Raw genomic sequence first — 20656 nt, forward strand, 5'->3', positions numbered from 1 at the left:
ATTAAAAATCGAACCCTTGAGCCTGTGCTTTGTGGTAGGCTTCTCTATCCTCTGAGCCACAACAGTTACACCTTTTTCTCCAGGTGTTTATTGCCTGGTATCCTTGCTTTAGTCTTTTTAGGTTGACAGATGTTATCGTTTATTCATTTGTCTGCCCAATCACCTTTGGGGTGCGGCTATAGATACTTTCCCCTGCTGGTGTTTCCTGCTGGCGATATGATATTCTCATTTGGATGTCCAGCAATACTGCCGTTGTTTAAGCCAGTCAGTGAAAGACCAGCTAAGGTTTATCTCTCTGCTGATTATGCTTTTTACCCTGCACCTATCTTTTGTTTCTTGTTTAGGAAGTAGACTGCATACTTATTAGCAGTAATTACCTTATCTTTTCACTTGGTATTTCGTGGACTGTTTTAACTCAGTCTGGGATCTTTTTCTATCTCAGCACTCCTTACCTTCTGTAAGTAAATTGCACTCTGCTCTGCCTCCGGTTCCTTAGTAGGAACGTGAAGTGCTCGACGGCTTTTCAGGCAGCATAGGCCCATGCTGCCATCGTTAAGTCTGTTAGGGCTATTCCAGCCCACAAAGGAACTGCTAGGAACTGCAGGATCTGAATCTCTAGTCTGTACAGGAACCGGCAGGGTCAGTTGCAGTTTTTTAGTGTTTTACCTATTTTCCCATGTAAATAGTTACAAAATCACAACAAGTGGTGGTTCCACGTGACGTAGACCGGCGCCCGTTATATGCCAGGCGCTGGTGGTTCGGCGGTGAACCGGAACTGTTGGTCCACTTAGCACTGGAGAAGGCAGAACCCACCAAAACCTAGGTTCCGAAGCCCCAGACCGCAGCTCGTGGCCAGAGGCTCCGAGAAGGCCCAAATTTAGTCCCCTGCCAAAAGGAGAAAGTAGAGGGTTATTGAGCAAGATGGTGGATTATGTCCTCGGGTTGAATAAGGTGATGGAAGAGAAGAGGCAAGCCAAGCAGATTGTTATGTTCTGCTACCAGAGCTAAGGAAAGAGAGGAGATCTGTCCCTACGATAGAACTCAGCTTGATCCCTACGATGTAACAGGGAACCTGATCCTGCGATCAGACCTGCTAAAGTCCTCAGCTAGTCTGTACGGAGACCTATAGATGTGGGGAAGGAATCCCTACAAGTACTAGGGACTGGGAGCAAAATGGACACCTCCTAACAGAAATAGTAGCAGACAGACAAACAAACAAAATATATAGAACACAGAGGTCCGAAGACCAAGCAAACTAACAGAGTTAGATACTGAGCACAGGCTAGCTAAAGAGTAGTAATACAATGAAGTCCAGCAAAGCCAGAAGGGCGGAGCAGGACTAAATAGGCCAACAAGGTCATGTGACCAGCAATAGAAAAAACCTAAGAGCAAGGTTCTAACACAGATGGCACACAAATAGAGAGAGGGGGCAGGCTATGGTTTATAAGGAGCAGTATTCACCCGGTGAAGTCCTCAGTGTTGATGTCAAAAGAAGGTTTGGATTCATCCAAAAATACAGAACCGGGGACGATGTGTTCGTCAGCAGGAGGGAGGTCAAACATGACTACCTGCCCCAGAGGTTACACAATTTATAATTTATAATTTTTTTTTTTTTGTTGCGCCCTTTTCTACTGGATTAAGGGTGCTAGTGCGGCTTAAACGTTCTACACTCTCAGCAATGGACTGTTGGTGATTTCTTGACTGTCTTCTACCTCATGTTCCGGGGTCCTTACCAAGAAGGACCAGACCAATTATGCTTAAGGACTGGGATGGACTTTCACTATATCCTGTTCCGGGGTCCTTAACCAAGAAGGACTGGATGCTGTGCCTCTTGAAGAAGACATCCAGAGGTCCCCAGTCCAAGAATTGAGTATTGTTTAAATGTATTGCAGTATTGCTTTTATCTATTTCAGTTCCTGGATAGGTGAGGATGGCAATTATTAAAGAGGGGATGTGTGTAATGGTGCATGCATCTAGTTTCTCCATACAGGAGGTGTCTTGCAGCTGTCATCACCAAGAAAGCTTTTTACGAAGTATTAAATATATTTCAGTAAGCGTGTTCAATACTTTTTCCCTGTATCATTTCTCATTATTACCCATAGCTTTATTTATCGACATCTACATGGTTTGATGTCGTTGCCTGTGTGGATTGGATGGGTTGTTACAGACATCTGGTGAGAATTTCATGTCAATAGCATCTTTAGAAATTTATTTACTTAGAAAATTGGTGACATGTTCATTCTGGGATAGTTAAACGAGACGTCGAGACCCTGAAATGAAGCGTCATCAATTATGTCCATTTCAGGGGCTGGGCTCTTCCCTACTCTACTGAGCATGTGTCGGTTGTCAATTCAGACAGATGCTCAATAGGAACTTGTCACTGTGCGATATTCGTTCTAATGCACATTGGCAGTGCACTCCCTTGCCACCTCTAATGAGAAATGACGAGCCGGAAAGAGAGTGCACTGTCAATGCGCATTGTAAGGAGAAAACCCGGCAAGCAGAGACCAGCCCTGCCCCCACAAGGTAAAAAAGTGATTTATTACCAGACACCCAACCAGCACCCAAGTATTTTGTTTTTTTTCTTGCATGGGACTATTTTTGTCACATTTATGAGATTTCCGCACCATATAAATTAGATAATTATAATAAACAATAATAAGACTCACCTCTGCTTTCTTTTAATAGACTTCAGCCTCTCAATATCCATCCATAGCAAAAAAAGTTTTTCTCCTGAAGTTCCCCTAATAAAGGACTTAAACTTTTCAAACTCTTCCCAGCAGCGAATATAGGAATATTCCTGTGTTTTATGAGAAGTATCCAAAATGTCCAATTCATCGTTATCTGACTCGGAGATATCAAACTCTTCTTCAATAGAGGAGGTAGAGGAGACCCCTGTACTAGGCAGTTTTTGGATTGTCACCTGAGACAAGTCAAAAATATCCACTTCATTTACAATTTTCTTCATAAGGTTACCATTCAGCTTGTTAACTGCAGACTTCATAATTTGATCGACATAGTAAAAAGCAAAGTCCTCCATGGTTGGAAAGACGGGAACTTGAGTGTCTTCTGGTTTCTGTTCAACATAAAGTCTTATCGGGCTTGGAGTTGGGGAAGGTGCAATAGATACAGAATATTCGTCCTTCTCCCATGTATCCTGCATTATCTTATCGTTCCTCTGAGATTTAGCAAACAGCGAATTCTTATTAGTGTGGGAAGGACTTGGTTTTTGGTGACTTGAAAGACTCTGAGAAGCTTGGTAAAAGAAGAAGTAATATTAATCACTTAGGCTATATTCATACTGAGCTTCTTGAGGATTTTTTTTTGAGCGGATCCGCTACAAAATACTCAATAACTTCTTCAAAAACATTTGGAAAGCTTTTGCTATTCATTTCCATGGGAAATCCACTTTTCATCTGGGGAGTTTTTCCCACTAAAGTGGTTTTACAAACTGCATGCGCCTTCTTTTTAAACTCATCCATTCCAAACTAGGCACTCTCAAGTGAAAAGACTGCAAAAAAATGCTTTATAAAATAACTTTTTAGAACTAATTCAGGAAAAGGAAAACTCCCAAAAAGGCTATGTGCACACACGTCTTTTTCAGTCAGTTTCTGTGGCGCCCTGCTGCGCATTGGTGCCACAGAACCCAGAGGGGTGCATGGATAGACTTCTCCACAAGAGGCCCTCATAGCATTCACACACCTCCACCCTACCACCTCAGACCACCAGAGGGAGCCGGATAGGGATATATATACTGGAGAGTGGAGTTAGGCAGTTCAGTCTGGAGTCTGGAGTCTGCTGTAGCCAGAGAGGTTGTCAGGTCAGTCTGTTGAGAGGAGCTCCTGCAGAAGCTAGCCTGCAGTGGAGCTCAGTCAGTCCAGTCCAGACCCCCTGGTGAACTATATGTCCCAGGAACACCAAAAGCTGATTACGTACCAGGGTCAGGAGTCACGGAGGCCCCAGAGACCAGGGAGTGTGAACTCCAATAGAAGGCCCTACCACCAGGTCAGCAGGTGCAAGACAGAGACCAAGTTAGGCCTAGTTCCAGGCAGGTCAGATACTTATCAAGGAAAGGCAAGGAACAGGAGGCCCCACACCCGCTCACTGGGGAGAGTCCTGATATGCACCCTTCACCCTAAAGTGCCCTGGATCGTGCCTGAAACACCACCAGTAAAGGTACTGAAGTGAACTGTCGTGTGTGTGCCTATTCTTCCTCTGACCCAGCTGGGTCCCCTCTGTCCTGCATCCCTACACCTACGCTGCCCTGAGGCCCCGCTCCACCTGTGGGGAGCCGCACCAACTAAGCTGCCTGAACACCGGCCTCAGAGGTCTGTCGCAGCGCTGGTGATCCTCACCAGACACCACAGGTGGTGTCACGAACACCCTTATCCCATACAACTTTCCCCCTTCTTTTAAGAGTGACCCCAGGGTACGGGCCCGGGAGCCGACCACCGCGACATCCCCCAAGATCAGGCAACAAGAAGGCCCGGGCGCCGAGTCGTTCCCCCATCCCCTGGTCGCGTCATTTCCACTACGGAAACCGCCTGAAAATTTTAGAAAAATTTTTAAAAAGGAATGCACACTTATAGGGATTCGCTCCGGTAGGCGTTAGGCAGCATTTACACAGGCAACGTTTTTAGTCCAGCAAGGTGAGGTTTATTAGTTCCATAAAGGGACTTTAAACACAAAACAGCTGTGTTCCGGCACAAAGGTGAACACAGCAGGAAAGTACAGTATATATGGCAGGTCAATACTCTGGCAGGTACACATCCAATACTCCAGCAGGTATACTGTCATGCTAGATATGGGAAGAACCCAGCATACGACAATGGGAAAAGGGAGTAAGCCCAGCAACTAGGGAAAGGGGGAGTGGAGACCCCTAAGCAGATCTAACAACACCCTGACTCCTCTATCGTCTCTAAATAGGTTCTGCACCTATCGCTGAGCAGATAACTTAGCCCTGGCTGACCCTAGAGCTAGGCGCTAGGTAGTGAGGGGGAGGGGTGAGCACTAGTCAGCCCCACTGCAACTAAAGACAAACCAGTGAAACAGACAAGGGGATATACTTAGCTTTAAGAAGATACCAGAGAGATCACAACTACAATCCAAAAAGGAACTCCAAGGAGAATCTAGCCGACTGCTAGAATTCCAGACCTGAACAGAGGAATTAACTCTATCACTAGCAACTCTCTGGAGAAACTAAGTGTATTTAAAGATCCAGCATGGGTGTGTTAATTAGCAGCACAAGGTGGAGATCACCGCTGGGTCCTAGAAAGGGAGGGATGATGAAAGGATCAAGAAGGTGTTTGCAAGGCCAAGCGCAGCGACCTTCTACAGCCGGATCCAGAATGACTGTCTGTCAAACCTGACACACCCGTGACATATACGTCCACCCACGCACAGGTCAGTATAGAATCTCCCCAGCTCCCACACTCTGGTAGACTGTCCACCATTAAATGATCCTTTTTTTTCTCTAGGACCAAAGACTGCTCAGCTCCTTAGCTGATTCCCCAGTCACTCCAGTTAGAGAGACACCCTCAGTTGTCTCTCTCTCAGCTACAGCACACATCTTAGCTGGTCACTGACAAGCAACACACATGTAACCCATTTCCTGGTTCTTAGCCAAACACTGCAGATGCACTCCTAATCAAGCCCTGCAGTGCTAGGACTTAACCCTCACCTACCTGGCCTTGCTACAACATACATGTCTATGGAAAAAAAACAACTTGCTGGGCACATGTTCAGTGTTTTGTTACTTTTAACCGTTTCAGGATTCAGAAACCCTGGAGTGGTTAAAAGAAGTATCATGTTCATTCTTCGGGCAGCTTCCGCTTGGAAGCTCTCTTAATATAGATATAGTAAAAGCCCCCACAAAACATCAGCAACACCTCTGGTGGTGCGGCTTCAGGAAAAAAGGCTCATGCTTTTTCCTGAAGCGGCGTTGTGAAAGAAAACTCTGGCGGCACCACCGCTGGATTAATGACATTGTGTACACATAGCCAAAAGGAATTTCCTGAAGTGGTTTCCACTTGAAAAACTTGTGGTTTTTCAACTACTCAAAAACACCATGTGACCATTGCCTTTTTTTCCTAAGCATTTTTGAAGAGGTTTTGAAGAGTTTGAGAAGAGTTTTCATCCGGAAGCATTCTTTGCAGTCTTTTGATTTGATGGCGCCTAGAAAGTAGCAGATTACATTAGGATCAGATTCAAAGAAGTTACATTCACTTTCTATATTTTCACCACGCATTTTTTCAAATATCTTCGGAAAAAAAACAGCTCAAAAACACTCATAAGAACAGCAAAGTGGAATTCCCACAAAAATTAATAAGAAGAATTTTCAAAGTAATTTTTTGAAGCAATTTTTTTCAAGAGGATTTTGGAGCACATACAGTGGTGGCCAAAAGTATTGGCACCCCTGCAATTCTGTCAGATAATACTCAGTTTCTTCCTGAAAATGATTGCAATCACAAATTCTTTGGTATTCATATCTTCATTTAATTTGTCTTCAATGAAAAAACACAAAAAGAATTGTCCTAAAGCCAAATTGGATATAATTCCACACCAAACGTAAAAAAAGGGGGTGGGCAAAAGTATTGGCACTGTTTGAAAAATCATGTGATGCTTCTCTAATTCGTGTAATTAACAGCACCTGTAACTTACCTGTGGCACCTAACAGGTGTTGGCAATAACTAAATCACACTTGCAGCCAGTTAACATGGATTAAAGTTGACTCAACCTCTGTCCTGTGTCCTTGTGTGTACCACATTGAGCATGGAGAAAAGAAAGAAGACCAAAGAACTGTCTGAGGACTTGAGAAACCAAATTGTGAGGAAGCATGAGCAATCTCAAGGCTACAAGTCCATCTCCAAAGACCTGAATGTTCCTGTGTCTTCCGTGCGCAGTGTCATCAAGAAGTGTAAAGCCCATGGCACTGTGGCTAACCTCCCTAGATGTGGACGGAAAAGAAAAATTGACGAGAGATTTCAACGCAAGATTGTGCGGATGGTGGATAAAGAACCTCGACTAACATCCAAACAAGTTCAAACTGCCCTGCAGTCCGAGGGTACAACAGTGTCAACCCATACTATCCATCGGCGTCTGAATGAAAAGGGACTTTATGGTAGGATACCCAGGAAGACCCCATTTCTTACCCCGAGACATAAAAAAGCCAGGCTGGAGTTTGCCAAAACTTACCTGAGAAAGCCTAAAACGTTTTGGAAGAATGTTCTCTGGTCAGATGAGACAAAAGTAGAGCTTTTTGGGAAAAAGCATCAACATAGAGTGTACAGGAAAAAAAAAAGAGGCATTCAAAGAAAAGAACACGGTCCCTACAGTCAAACATGGCAGAGGATCCCTGATGTTTTGGGGTTGCTTTGCTGCCTATGGCACTGGACTGCTTGACTGTGTGCATGGCATTATGAAGTCTGAAGACTACCAACAAATTTTACAGCATAATGTAGGGCCCAGTGTGAGAAAGCTGTGTCTCCCTCAGAGGTCATGGGTCTTCCAGCAGGACAATGACCCAAAACACACTTCCAAAAGCACTATAAAATGGTTTGAGAGAAAGCACTGGAGACTTCTAAGGTGGCCAGCAATGAGTCCAGACCTAAATCCCATAGAACACCAGTGGAGTGATCTCAAAATGGCAGTTTGGAGAAGGCACCCTTCAAATATCAGGGACCTGGAGCAGTTTGCCAAAGAAGAATGGTCTACAATTCCAGCAGAGCATTGTAAGAAACTCATTGATGGTTACCAGAAGCGGTTGTTCGCAGTTATTTTGGCTAAAGGTTGTGCAACCAAGTATTAGGCTGAGGGTGCCAATACTTTTGTCTGGCCCATTTTTGGAGTTTTGTGTGAAATGATCAATGATTTGATTTTTGCTTCATTCTCTTTTGTGTTTTTCTCCTTGCAAGCAAATTAAATGAAGATAATAAGACCAAAGAATTTGTGATTGCAATCATTTTCAGGAAGAAACTGAGTATTATCTGACAGAATTGCCAATACTTTTTGCCATCACTGTACGCTCCAAAAACATCAGTATCAGGCTATGTTCACAAGAGTATATAAAAAAAATTCTGATTTTACATCATTGTCATCCATATGCAATCTATACGGTATCCTGTTTTACACATCAGCTGTTATTACAATTTGCAAGAACACAGATAGCTTCCTATGTTAATAATGGCGATGTATCTGTAAAAATTGAATGCCATACAAATGATCCATATGGGTTTCGATTTTTTGTGCACTCAATAAGCGAATGTCATCTGAAATACGGAAGACACTAGTACATGCTGCGATTCTTTTCACGCAGACATTCGATCCATGGAAAAAAGAAAAACGGCCATCTGAACAGCCCAATTGAATAACGTTGACCGGAGTGCATTAACTTATTTCCACGGACAGCACTAGGACTGAAAATACAGTCGTGTGAACGTAGCCTAAACATAGCCTAACTGTAAGAATGAAACACATCTTGTACCCAGGGACATATTATTAAAATAAATGATGAAGACACATTGGTCAATGGAGCTGTGGATACAAAATGGTAGAGTTCTGTAATGGAAACTATTTACAAAACTGTTTTTTTTTTTCTTTAATTTGAGATGCATTGGAGCAATGAAAAATGACTACAATTTTGGACATTTAAGTATGGTCCTAAATACAAGTGCTGAATGTGGTTACTTACCTTGGCTACAAGTATCACCCCAGGCGATGGTACCAGACACCGAATTTGTGGTATTGAGAATTGTACTTTGTTTTGCTATTGTAAACCATTCTTTTGTCTGTGTAAAAGAAGCCTGTAAAATATATACATGAACGCAGTGACAAAATTGGCTTACAGAAGAAGAAAGTGAACTGCTCAGCCAATAATCAACCATCTGGCTGCACAAAGAAAGCATAATCCAAGAAATAAATAGGGATAACCAGGCTCAACGAATCGTTAGCAATTTTTTATTCACATAAAGTGCTAGCCAGATCAGCAGTACAGCTAGTTAAAATGCGACATCAACACATTTCGAGTTGTAATGCACTCATGACTAAGAGTGCGTTGCCCGTCGAAACGCGTTGATAAAAAATTGTTCTCAATTTGTTGAGCCAGATTATCCCTATTTCATTTGCTTGCCTCACTCCTTGACGCGGCATTTTCGGACTCTGAACATTACCAAGATGTCATCACAGTGAGCTGGGTTCTATTTTCATAACCCAAGAAATCAGGAAAAAAAATAGGAGAAGTTCCAAAGATTCCAAGGCACCAGGGAGTAATTTAGGAATAAGACATAGCCTTTATTCAATCCTTAAAATGGCATAGTGACAAATCAAAAAATGAGGTAGATGGTGCAACATTTTGGCCCTAACAGGCCTTTATTAAGCCAGAAATACAATAAAAATTACAGCCTATCAATCACTGGATGAAGTAAACAAAAAATAGGCAGCAACATATAAAAATTAAGTAATCAATATAATAGAACTAAAAACCAAACAGACCGCACAGACCTCAAAATAGAAAAAAATATGCTAATAAAGAATATACTATTGTGGATTTTTTCACAAGTGGGATTGGGTTTCTGAGCATGAATGAATTATGAAGGGGGATGTTTGGTTTTGAAAACCTATTTAAAAATTTAGAAAACAGATAAACACTCTATTAAAGGAATTCTGTGTTAATTCTTTAGTGAGCAGGCCAGAAAGAGCCTTAAAGGGGTTGACCACAGAATAGGGTGTGGATGTGCAGTACCCGGCCACGGACTATTCCGTAGACGGAGCTTTATTGGGCATCTCAGGGCTAGGATGCCAGTACAGCTGCAGGGATCCTATGAGAGGTAAGCATGAAAACATCATTATTTTTTAAAATAGAATTAATTAAATGGTCTTGGGGAGAGCACATTATGCATTGGGTGTGGGGGGATGAGCACATTGAGAATTGGGAGTGGGGGGATGAGCACATAGAGAATTGGGAGTGGGGGGATGAGCACATGATGCATTGGGTGTGGGGGGATGAGCACATGATGCATTGGGTGTGGGGGGATGAGCACATGGAGAATTGGGAGTGGGAGGGATGAGCTCATGGAAAATTGGGAGTGGGGGGATGAGCACATGGAGAACTGGGAGTGGGAGGATGAGCACATGGGGGATTGGGAGTGGGGAGATGAGCACATGGAGAATTGGGAGTGGGGGGATGAGCAAATGGAAAATTGGGAGTGGGGGGATGAGCACATGGAGAATTGGGAGTGGGGGATGAGCACATGGAGAATTGGGAGTGGTGGGATGAGCACATGGAAAATTGGGAGTGGGGGGATGAGCACATGAGGAATTGGGAGTGGGGGATGAGCACATGGAGGGTGGGAAGAGAACATGGGGAATTGGGAGTGGAGGTTTGGAAGAGCACATGGAAGATTGGGAGTGGCAGTGGGGGGGGTGAGCACATGGAGGATTGGGAGTGGAGGGTGGGGAGAGCACATGGAGAATTGGGAGTGGAGGGTGGGGAGAGCACATGGAGAATTGGGAGTGGAGGGTGGGGAGAGCACATGGAGAATTGGGTGTGGAGGGTGAGGAGGCCACATGGAGAATTAGGAGTGGAGGGTGGGAAGAGCAAATGGTGAATTGGGAGTGGGGGGTGGTGAGAGCAAATGGTGAATTGAGAGTGGGGGGTGGGGAGAGCAAATGGTGAATTGAGAGTGGGGGGTGGGGAGAGCAAATAGTGAATTGGGAGTGGGGAGTGATTACAGAAAATGATGAACAGGGAGTGGGGGTGGGGAGAGCAAATGGTGAATGGGGGATGGCGAGAGCAAATGATGAATTGAGAGTTGGGGGAGAGCAAATGATGCATTGGGTGTGGGGGGATGAGCACATGATGCATTGGGTATGGGGGATCAGCACATTGAGAATTGGGAGTGGGGGGATGAGCACATGGAGAATTGGGAGTGGGGAGATGAGCACATGGAGAACTGGGAGTGGGGGGATGAGCACATGGGGGATTGGGAGTGGGGAGATGAGCACATGGAGAATTGGGAGTGGGGGGATGAGCACATGGAGAATTGGGAGTGGGGGGATGAGCACATGGAGAATTGGAAGTGGGGGGATGAGCACATGATGCATTGGGTGTGGGGGATGAGCACATGGAGAATTGGGAGTGGGGGGATGAGCACATGATGCATTGGGTGTGGGGGATGAGCACATGGAGAATTGGGAGTGGGGGGATGAGCACATGGAGAATTGGGAGTGGGGGGATGAGCACATGGTGATCAATATATTACCTGTACACTTACATTATACACTGTATACCATGTACAGAGCTCCTGTATATAATGGCACTTATGGTAATATTGTGTTTTTTTATTAATGATCAATATTATAGTATTCAGTCACAATGTGGTAGTAATATGTGGTCCAGTCATGGTGTGGCGGTATTTGTCCCTTGTATGTGGTATTATTCGGTGACAATGTGGTGGTAATATGTGGTCTGGTCATGGTGTGGCGTTTTTTGTCTCTTGTATGTGGAATTATTCGGTCACTATGTGGTGGTAATATGTGGCCTAGTCATGGTGTGGTGGTATTTGATCCTTGAATGCGGTATTATTCGGTCACTATGTGGTGGTAACATGTGGTGTGGTCATGGTGTGGTGGTATTTGTCCCTTGTATGTGGTATTATTGGTCATTTTAAAAAATGGATATGACACATTTCCTTAAAGAAAAATAAAGAAAAATATACCTAAAAAGAGTATTAGATATTTTAAGAAATTTTTAACAGGTTAGAGTAGAGTAGGGCCTGGCCAGAAGAGTCTACCTTATCGTGGTAAAAATCTTTTGGCCAACACAAAAGCTGATGGCTATGTGTGTAATCTAGTGTTCACTGGGAACTGGTAATGTGTGACTGGTGAGGACGTGGTGCAGAAGCGGAGTTTTTCCAAGCGTGGGCGGTGAGACTGTAGAAAGGTCGAGGGATGGAGGCGGAGATGGGGTGGAGTCTGGGCGGAGTCTCAAGGGGGCCCGAAAATTTTGCCAGTATGGGGCCCTGAAATTCCTGGTGGCAGCCCCACTTATCAGACTAAGGTAGGCCATTAATGTTGAAGTCCTGGACAACCCCTAGTTTAGCTGAAAAAAAGTTATTTTCAACTATTCAGATGCGTATATATACTGTTGCAATGAAACGTAAAGTGAAAACAGCAGGAGAATCCACATCGGCAACTCCGCACAGAATAGATTGCAAATTTGACGTGTGTGGATTTACACTGAAGATGCCAAAAAGGTGCACATGGCAAATATTACTTTCCATCTGTAAACAATGACAAAACTATTTTAAAGGCCTTACCTGACCCAGAGTAACAAAGAACCTCCTCATAATTTCCTCGTTCTCAGTCTCAGGGGATGGAGAGGCAGCTGCCACCCTTCTCACTGTCCAGGGCTGGTAATGTACATCAATCTCTAGACTCACTCCGGTATTACTCACTTTCACCTGGGACAGCAACTTAGCAAGTCTGTAATTACAGAAGAAAAACAATTATTACTAACATTATACAGAATTTGCATAGGGTCTATGCACACAGAGGCTTTTTAGGAGTCTTTTGGAGCAAGTTTGCTCCAATGAACACCTGAAAAATCGTTGAAAAAAAACATTTAAAATACTCTTTCTATTCATTTCTATTGTAAAAATATTTTACTGATTATATTTTCTGTCATTTGAGTTTTCTTTTATGCTTCAGGTTTTGAAAAACACCCGTTGGTAGAAAAAAACACACAAATGAATCTTCATTTAAGTACCTCCTAACAAACAAAGCGTTGTCCAATTAGAAGGACGCAAAGAAAAAGCATCAATAAAAAGGAAAAAAAAATCTTCCAAAGTGCTTCAAAAAGTTTCCAAAACCACTTAACGAAACAAAGAACTGCTCAAAATACTTCCCCAAGAAGGAGCATATTCTGAAGCAGTTTTTGACTCACTCAAAAAAATTTGATATGCATATAAAATTACATGGCAGCAAGTTTACTAGTCCTTTTTTGATAATCTCCTGCAGATGAAACAGTGATTTTATCATAACTGCAGCAAGTAGCCCAGTAAGTGACAGATCACTGGAATCAGGGTCTCTTTCTACATTATGCTGCTCTCAGGTTAGGTGGCAAAAACCAGGTGACAGATTCCCTTTAAAAATGTTAACAGATGCACGTTTTTATGGGTAATATGATATTTGTCTGCCAAACCATAAATGAAAATATGACCGAGCACATGCCAATGTGGATTTTGGTCACTCCAGCGTGTGTTCATACACATTGTAAGGTGGCTGCTAGACACATAGTGGACGGAAGATAAACCTGGAGTAGTGCTTTAGTACATATAGGGCAAAAAGGGGTTAATCGGCCATGACAGGTTGATTATGAGCAGCTGAACGGCTGCTCACCATATCTCCACCCCTGGGTGTGGTTCACTTGGTAAAATGAGACCTGTTTGTCTCACACATGGCTGTGTGTATGGAGGTGTGCAGACCTCCTGGATTGAGTACCTTTGCTAAAAGGACTAAGAAGCTGGACTCTAAGCCAGGAGGGCTAACCAGCACTATTGTATGGACTTGTTGTTTTGAAAAATGGAAATGACTCGCCCCCTGGGCCTTGGGGCACTCGGAACCGGGCTTCAGTGTGATGATGGGGGTAGTAGTGGCAACCCGGTCTGTGGCTCAGGGTGGTCAGGCCAGTGGTAGTCTACTATGTGCTTTGTAATGTCCGACTATGCCACCCGTGGATTGCGGTCAGGGCTAACCGCCGCTGCAGTGCAGACCACTGAGGCTGGTGTTGTGGGTGCGGCAGAAAATAGTACGACTCCCCACGGGAGGAGTGTAGCCTCAGGGCAGCGAGGGGTAGATGGTGGGGGTTGTGGTGCAGGGAGTCCCAGTACTGTTAGTGCTGGCGAAGTAAGAAGCACAAAGACAACGTGTTGCAGTCCAGGGTCTTTTACTCACAGTTCGTATACTCCAAGCCACTTCTGTACAGGTAGTCACTGCCCAAGCCGTGCTGCGTCCACCAGGTGAGGGGCTCGGTCAACTCCCAGGCAATTCAGGAGCATGGTACAGGACCCCCTTCTGTCCTTTCTCTGGCTCGTGCCCCACCAGTGACCAAACTTCTGTCCAGCTGCCGCGGATTTATGCGGGCAAACGTGGGCCCCATTTCCCGCTATCCTATATGGTGCCTTCCTAGCAGGTTTAGCGAGGGGTCGCACCAATATATGATCACGACCTCCGGTTCTTGGCTGAGGATTATTTGCCTCCACCAACTTGGGATCCGGTACCCTTTCCTTGCCTGACCTGTCACCCGTAATTTCCTGGGTCTTTAGGGTCCCTTCTTCCTTCGTGTTCCTGGGCCTTTCTCTTCGGTTCCTTTCTCTTTCTGTTCCGTTCCTTTCCTTCTCTTCTTCCCGCCTGGCCCGTGTCCCGAGGCCTGGCTCTGGAGCAGAACTCCAGCGGAGCCTCTGCTCCCCTCCTCCTCCACTTTCACTTCCTCCTCACAGACTGAACTTCTCTCCTCTCTCCTCTCCTGGAACTAAGATGGTGCCCACCTTATATACCTCCTCCTCTCTGTCTGAGCCCAGGTGACCTGCAACCAATGAGCTCCTTCCTATGCCCAGGAACCAACCCCTATCTGCTCCCACATCACTAGGGTTCCCCCCCTCTCCACTCCAGCCAGGGACATAGTCAGTCGTTTCTGCATACTAATGGGAGCACCGTAGAGCTGTCCCCCGGAAATGAGGAGTGTATATGTGTGCAGCTAACTGAGCCCTGGTCCATACTCCATCCTTACCCGGGAGTGGAATACCACACCTCTGGCAGAGCTGCAATACCCCTGTAGCAGCCGAACCCTCGGGGCGCTACAGAAACCTTGGTGAAAACCAATGCAAACAAGGGAAAAATACACTAATTCCATGGAAATGTGGTCCCAGGACCCCAGCACTGCAAATTAACAGTGCTAGCGACTGAGAAATCATTGCCACCTCCTCTAATCGTGGAACTAACTTTCTAAAAAAGAAGGTTGAAAATAATAATGATAGGAATATTTTATACATTATTACTGTATGCTCTAGAAGTTCTCCAAATCTTTTACTTGGATTTGTGTGTAAAAATATTAGACTGGGAAGAAAATTAGCATACTACGTGACCTGCTCAGTGCTGATGAGACCGAGACATGAATTTTCTGTAAAGTGTAAAATAAGTTTCCATATAACACATTGCATGTAGCTTCCCGTTTCCCCTGATACCATTAAACATGGCTCTGCCACTATTTTATTACTCCCTCCGCAGCACTGAGACTTAGTAGCTGTTAACAATGGGATGTTTTCGGTTAACCCTGGATACATTTGGTATCTACCCATGAAATATGTGATACAATGTTTACCCATTACCAGCTTCTAGACACTGCAATATAAAAAGAGCGGATTCATTGTGGTCACACGTACAGGATATATAGCAATGTTATCAAAAACTAAACAAAACAGGAGAACACATATAAAATAGACTTAAAAAAGGCTCAAATGAAATAAAGAATAAGTTGCAAATGAAAAACAGGCAAAAAACTCCAGAAACTAAGACAAAACAATTTGCAAATGCAATAATAAATTGGTCTCTAAATGAACAAAAGTAGGACACACATCTTAATCATTGCATTTAGGTCTTTCCATTCAGTCCCACTGCCCCCGGTGTAACGCCCCCTCTCATCTAAAATAAGTGTGACACTGAGTCACAAATGTGATGCTGAGTGACTGCTCACGGACAAGCCGTGAGACAGGGAAGTCAAGAGGTTGGGGGTTAGATACCAAGAGAGCTCATCATAAACAGAGGGGTAAGACAAAGGCGTAGTCAGGTCACAGTCGGGGGTCAGAATTCCAGGAAGGTAGAGGATCAAGACAAAAGGGGCAAGGCAAACAGATGGTCAAAGCCAAGGTCCCAGTTCGGGCAGTAAAAGATCAGAAACAGAGTACTGGAAAACAAGGTGAACAAACACCACCGAGCTAACGCTATGACTGGCAATAATTAGACACGGACAGCCAGCTAAATAGCCAGGTAATCACCCAGAACGGGAGACACCAGGAAGAAATCCAGCACGCCCTTGCCCTAATTTGCGGCTAGAGTGTCATCCTCAATACTAACAGCTCAGCATGCCTCTGCTTCACATTGGAAGGCTGAGCTGTCACTCACAATACTGACAGCTCAAGAACGCCCCTACCCCAGATTGGACAGCTGAGCTGCCACTTACAATACTGACAGCTCAGCACGATACTGATCCTATAGGGCGGCTGAGCTGTCACTCACTGCGTCTAGGACACAGCAAGTGGTGGAATTTTGACAATAAGCTCTGGAGGCAGATTCTCAAGTAGATCTATGTCCGGCCTATAGATCTTAACAGCTAATTTAAGGAAACCGTGGATTTCTCTGGAATAAGATTTGGGATTGCAGATATCAAGGTATAATTTTATTCAATTTTGTATGATCTACGTGCCCGTATAGATGGTTTAGGTGAGTTAACCTTACTGACAGATTCCCTTTAAGATTGGAATGTTTTAGCTATTGCTGCAGATTTAATTATATTAGATTATATTCACAGTAATAGGATTTCTTCCATGTTACTGTACCTGTATTCAGAATAGCAGTCACTCTTCAGAAACGCTGGAAGTCTTTCCTTCTTGATCCATTCAACGCCTTGTTCCCGATTCAAACACTTGAAGATTACAATGTAAAAAAATACATTTATATGTAGTTGTAGATTTCAAGTTATTAACATTTGCATTGTGAGTATTTTATGTTTTTGAATAAACCACATAGACATATGAGCAATAGCATAAACACAATTTTTTACTATTGCATTTTTTTCTACACAAAAGCAATCTTTTGACTATTGTGTTTTTGCTGTGTTTTTTTCATGCATTTCTCCTAATTAAATGCATTTTTAGGTGCATTTTGGTGCAAAAGGGCTCCCACCCTTTTTCCTCTCGGCACCCAAATAAATTTTATGGTAAGGGTACATACACGCACAACACGTTTTATTGCAGAAATGTGAGCGATTGAAAATCATTTCCATTCATCTGAGTTTGTTTCTCTGGCAAATACATGGGCCTGATTCATCAAGAATTGTATTGCAGTGTATTGAACAGGCAAAAGTCTATTCAATACATACAGTAATTAAAATATAAAAACAAAATAAATAATAATAATAAAAAAAGTTTAAATCACTTCCGTTTTCCCCAAATGTAAATAGCAAAATGTAGAAATATAAAAAAAAACAACACACACACACACACACACACACTGGAACGCACGCTGCGCTTTTCACACCAATCCCCTTGTTCTCTGCACCCAGCGACTACTGAATGAAGACCTGAGAAGGGTCGAAACATCACGTTACTTGTTGCTTTTTGTCCTCATACCCAGCACCATGCTGATTTGTTTTTTTGCACCAATAAAAACTCCAGTATGTTAAAAATTTCAAAGTTCTACATGTAAGTGCAGTTTATTTTCGCATATATGGTCTATTCATTACATACAGTAATTAAAATATAAAAACAAAAATAAAATAAAAAATAAAAGTTTAAATCACTCCCCTTTTCCCCAAAAGTAAATAGCAAAATGTAGAAATACAAAAAAAAAAAAACAAAGACACATATTTGGTATTGCCATGTGCATAATTGCCCGAACTAATAAAATAAGAAAATACTCATGCCATAGTGTGAACGACAAAATTAAAGAAAAATGGAACGCCAGATTTGACTTTTTTCATTGCAGCACTTCCACCAAAAAATGCAATAAAAAGGAATCAAAAAATTGTCGGTCCCCAAAAATTCCATTAATAAAAACTACAAATTGTCATGCAAAAAACAAGTCCTCACTCAACAAGGTCTCAGAAAACAGCAACACAAACTAAATATTTTTTTTTTTACAAAGTTCTGCATTTGTGTGCTTTTTTTTTAAAATCAGATTCTTTTTATTAAACATTTTTCAAATAATTACAAATACAGATTTTTTTTTTTATCCACTAAAATATAAGTTTGGAATCATCATAATTGTACTGACCTGAAGAAACATATTGCCAGGTAATTTTTACCGCACAATTAGCACCTTAAAAAAAAAAAAAAAACAAGAACACAATGGCAGAATTGTATTTTGTTTTTTTCATTTTTTTTTCACTATTTCACTCCTGGAAGAAGTGGGAAGAAAAAATGAAAGCACAAAGGCAAAAAAAAAAATAAAAAATCACATGCTCCATCAGGGATTACTTTTCTGTTTTCAAACTTCTTCAGTGCATAGACTTATGCTAGTTTAAAATAATAAAATCAGCATTATTCACCTTTAATCTCCAAGTAGCAGCGATGGAGAGTCGGCACCGGAACAGCAGCCAATGAACCTTCTCCCCATTGTAACAATTGTTACAATTTGGCTGCATTAATAAATAACTAATAAAAAAGATAAAGCAAATCTACCCATAGCTCAATGTCCTCAACTTACCATAACACTGTAGTTGTTGTCAATTTTGACATCAATAACAGAGGATTTTTTGGGGCTCCGTCCAGAGACACTTCTGGTTGCATTGTAGATGGGATTTGATGACTGGAGATCACGTAACACTTTTTTTATTTGCTGTTCCAAAAGATGGGGTACACTACTGACCACTTCAAAAATGCCATATATTTTGTTGAACTGGATGGTTTCGGAGAAAGTCTGCAAAAATACAATATACAAAGATGTAAATGTTGCAACGAGCTCAGTTAGGTGCCCAAATTTAGAATCTCTACTTTGGGCGTAGCAGGCCATAGTATATCCCGAGTCCAGACTATACCTGGGGCTATAGCGGCCTAGGCTTGATTATACCCCGGGTTTTGATGCCTTCAGTGTGAATGTACAATTTTCATAGTCATGAAAATACAGAAAAATCTTTAAATGAGAAGGTGTGTCCAAACTTTTGGTCTGCACTGTATGTGCGAAGATAACTGACTTAAATCTTAAAGTTCTAAACACATAGACATTTATTACTTGAAGCTGAAAAACTTCAAAACTAAAAATATTAGACTTCCACAAAGATATGAGGTAAAGAATCCTACCGCACTTCTCAGTAGTTACACATTAAAAGCAGCTGTGTGTCTGAATATGATAGAAAGAGATCTGAACACTTTTTAACTAGTGTTGAGCGAGCACTAAAATGCTCGGGTGCTCGAAGCTCGGGCCGAGCTCGCCGTGATACTCGGGTGCTCGACCCGAGCAACGAGCCCAATGTTAGTCTATGGGAGACTCGAGCATTTTTGCGGTGGCACCCCCGGCAGTCTTTTAAAAGCCTAACAAGTGCCCAAAACGATAGTGACAGTGCTCAAATGACATGGGGACAGCATGGGGGTCGCCCCAGGAAGCATTTTTGACCCCCAGGTCACTGCTGTCAACAACGTGGTCAGAGGTATTAAGCCACTTTTACGGGCTCACAATAAAACGTTCAAAAACAAAAGTGAAACTTTTTTTCTGTGAAATATGTTAAGTATAGTGTTGAGCGATACCTTCCGATATCAGGAAATATCGTATCGGATTGGATCGGACCGATACCCAAAAAGTATCGGATATCGCCTATTCCGATACCGGAAACCAATGCAAGTCAATGGGACACAAATATCGGAATGAAAATAAACCCTTTCTTTCCTTGTCGGTTAATTCTACATGAAGTAAAACAACTAAGAATAATGTAGAATGTATTACATGAAAAGCCGGCAATTCAGCAGCGGCATACACCGGTACCCGACAATTTACAACAGAAAGAATAGAGCTTCACACATAGATTAGATAGATAGAAACATGTCAGTCACATATATATGAAGTACAGTGACAGTGTTGCTTACTGTACTTGTCATTTAGTGTAAAGGATTTATTTAAAAATATAATAGTGTTTTCATGCACCGTCTCTTTAAAAAAGCCGGCCGGCAATTCAGCATCTGTACCCGACAATTTAGAATAGAAGGAATAGAGAATCATACATAGATTAGATAGATAGAAACATGTCAGTCACATATATATGAAGTACAGTGACAGTGTTGATTACTGTACTTGTCATTTAGTGTTAAAATAAAGGATTTATTTTAAAAAAAATGGCGTGGGGTTCCCCTTAATTTTAGTCTCTAGCGGAGGTTAAGCAGACAGCTGGGGCAGATGTTTGAAGTCTGGGAAGGGGGTAATACCCACGGAGCTTCCCAGGCTACTAATATGAGCCCCCAGCTGAATACCTAGCCTTTACTAGCTATTAAAATGGGGGACCCCCTCAAAAAAATGACGTGTGGTCCCCCCTAATTTAATAGCTAGCAAAGGCTAGGCAGACAGCTGGGGGCTGATATTAATAGCCAAGGAAGGGTGCCATGAATATTGGCCCCCTCCCAGGCTAGAAACACCAGCCGTCAGCCGCCCCAGAAATGGCGCATCCATAGGATGCGCCAATTCTGGCACTTAGCCTCGCTCTTCCCACTGCCCTGTAGCGGTGGCAGTGGGGTAATAGGGCTGGGGTTGATGTCAGCTTATAATGCCAGCTGACATCAAGCCCAGGTTAGTAATGGAGAGGCGTCTATAAGACACCCCCATTACTAACCCCATAGTCAAAGTTAAAAAAAAAACACAAACACCCAGAATAAAGTCCTTTAATTGAAATAAACACACA

General features: G+C 42.9%; 1 protein-coding gene across 3 annotated transcripts in view; it reads right to left on the reverse strand.

Moving 5' to 3' along the window:
- Window positions 1-20656, reverse strand: part of RGS22 (regulator of G protein signaling 22) — a 164944-nt gene that overhangs the window by 120550 nt on the left and 23738 nt on the right. For all 3 annotated transcript variants that reach the window (XM_073679620.1, XM_073679621.1, XM_073679619.1), the window contains exons 4-8: window positions 18478-18690; window positions 16611-16696; window positions 12315-12480; window positions 8690-8801; window positions 2670-3255 (exon numbers count right to left, since the gene is read on the reverse strand). In XM_073679620.1, the coding sequence (XP_073535721.1) occupies window positions 2670-3255; window positions 8690-8801; window positions 12315-12480; window positions 16611-16696; window positions 18478-18690 (1163 nt within the window). The remainder of the gene's footprint in view (window positions 1-2669; window positions 3256-8689; window positions 8802-12314; window positions 12481-16610; window positions 16697-18477; window positions 18691-20656) is intronic.

This window comes from Phyllobates terribilis, unplaced genomic scaffold (assembly GCF_046119375.1).
Source record: "Phyllobates terribilis strain yellow unplaced genomic scaffold, ASM4611937v1 Scaffold_4__5_contigs__length_816908805, whole genome shotgun sequence".
NCBI classification, from domain to species: domain Eukaryota; kingdom Metazoa; phylum Chordata; class Amphibia; order Anura; family Dendrobatidae; genus Phyllobates; species Phyllobates terribilis.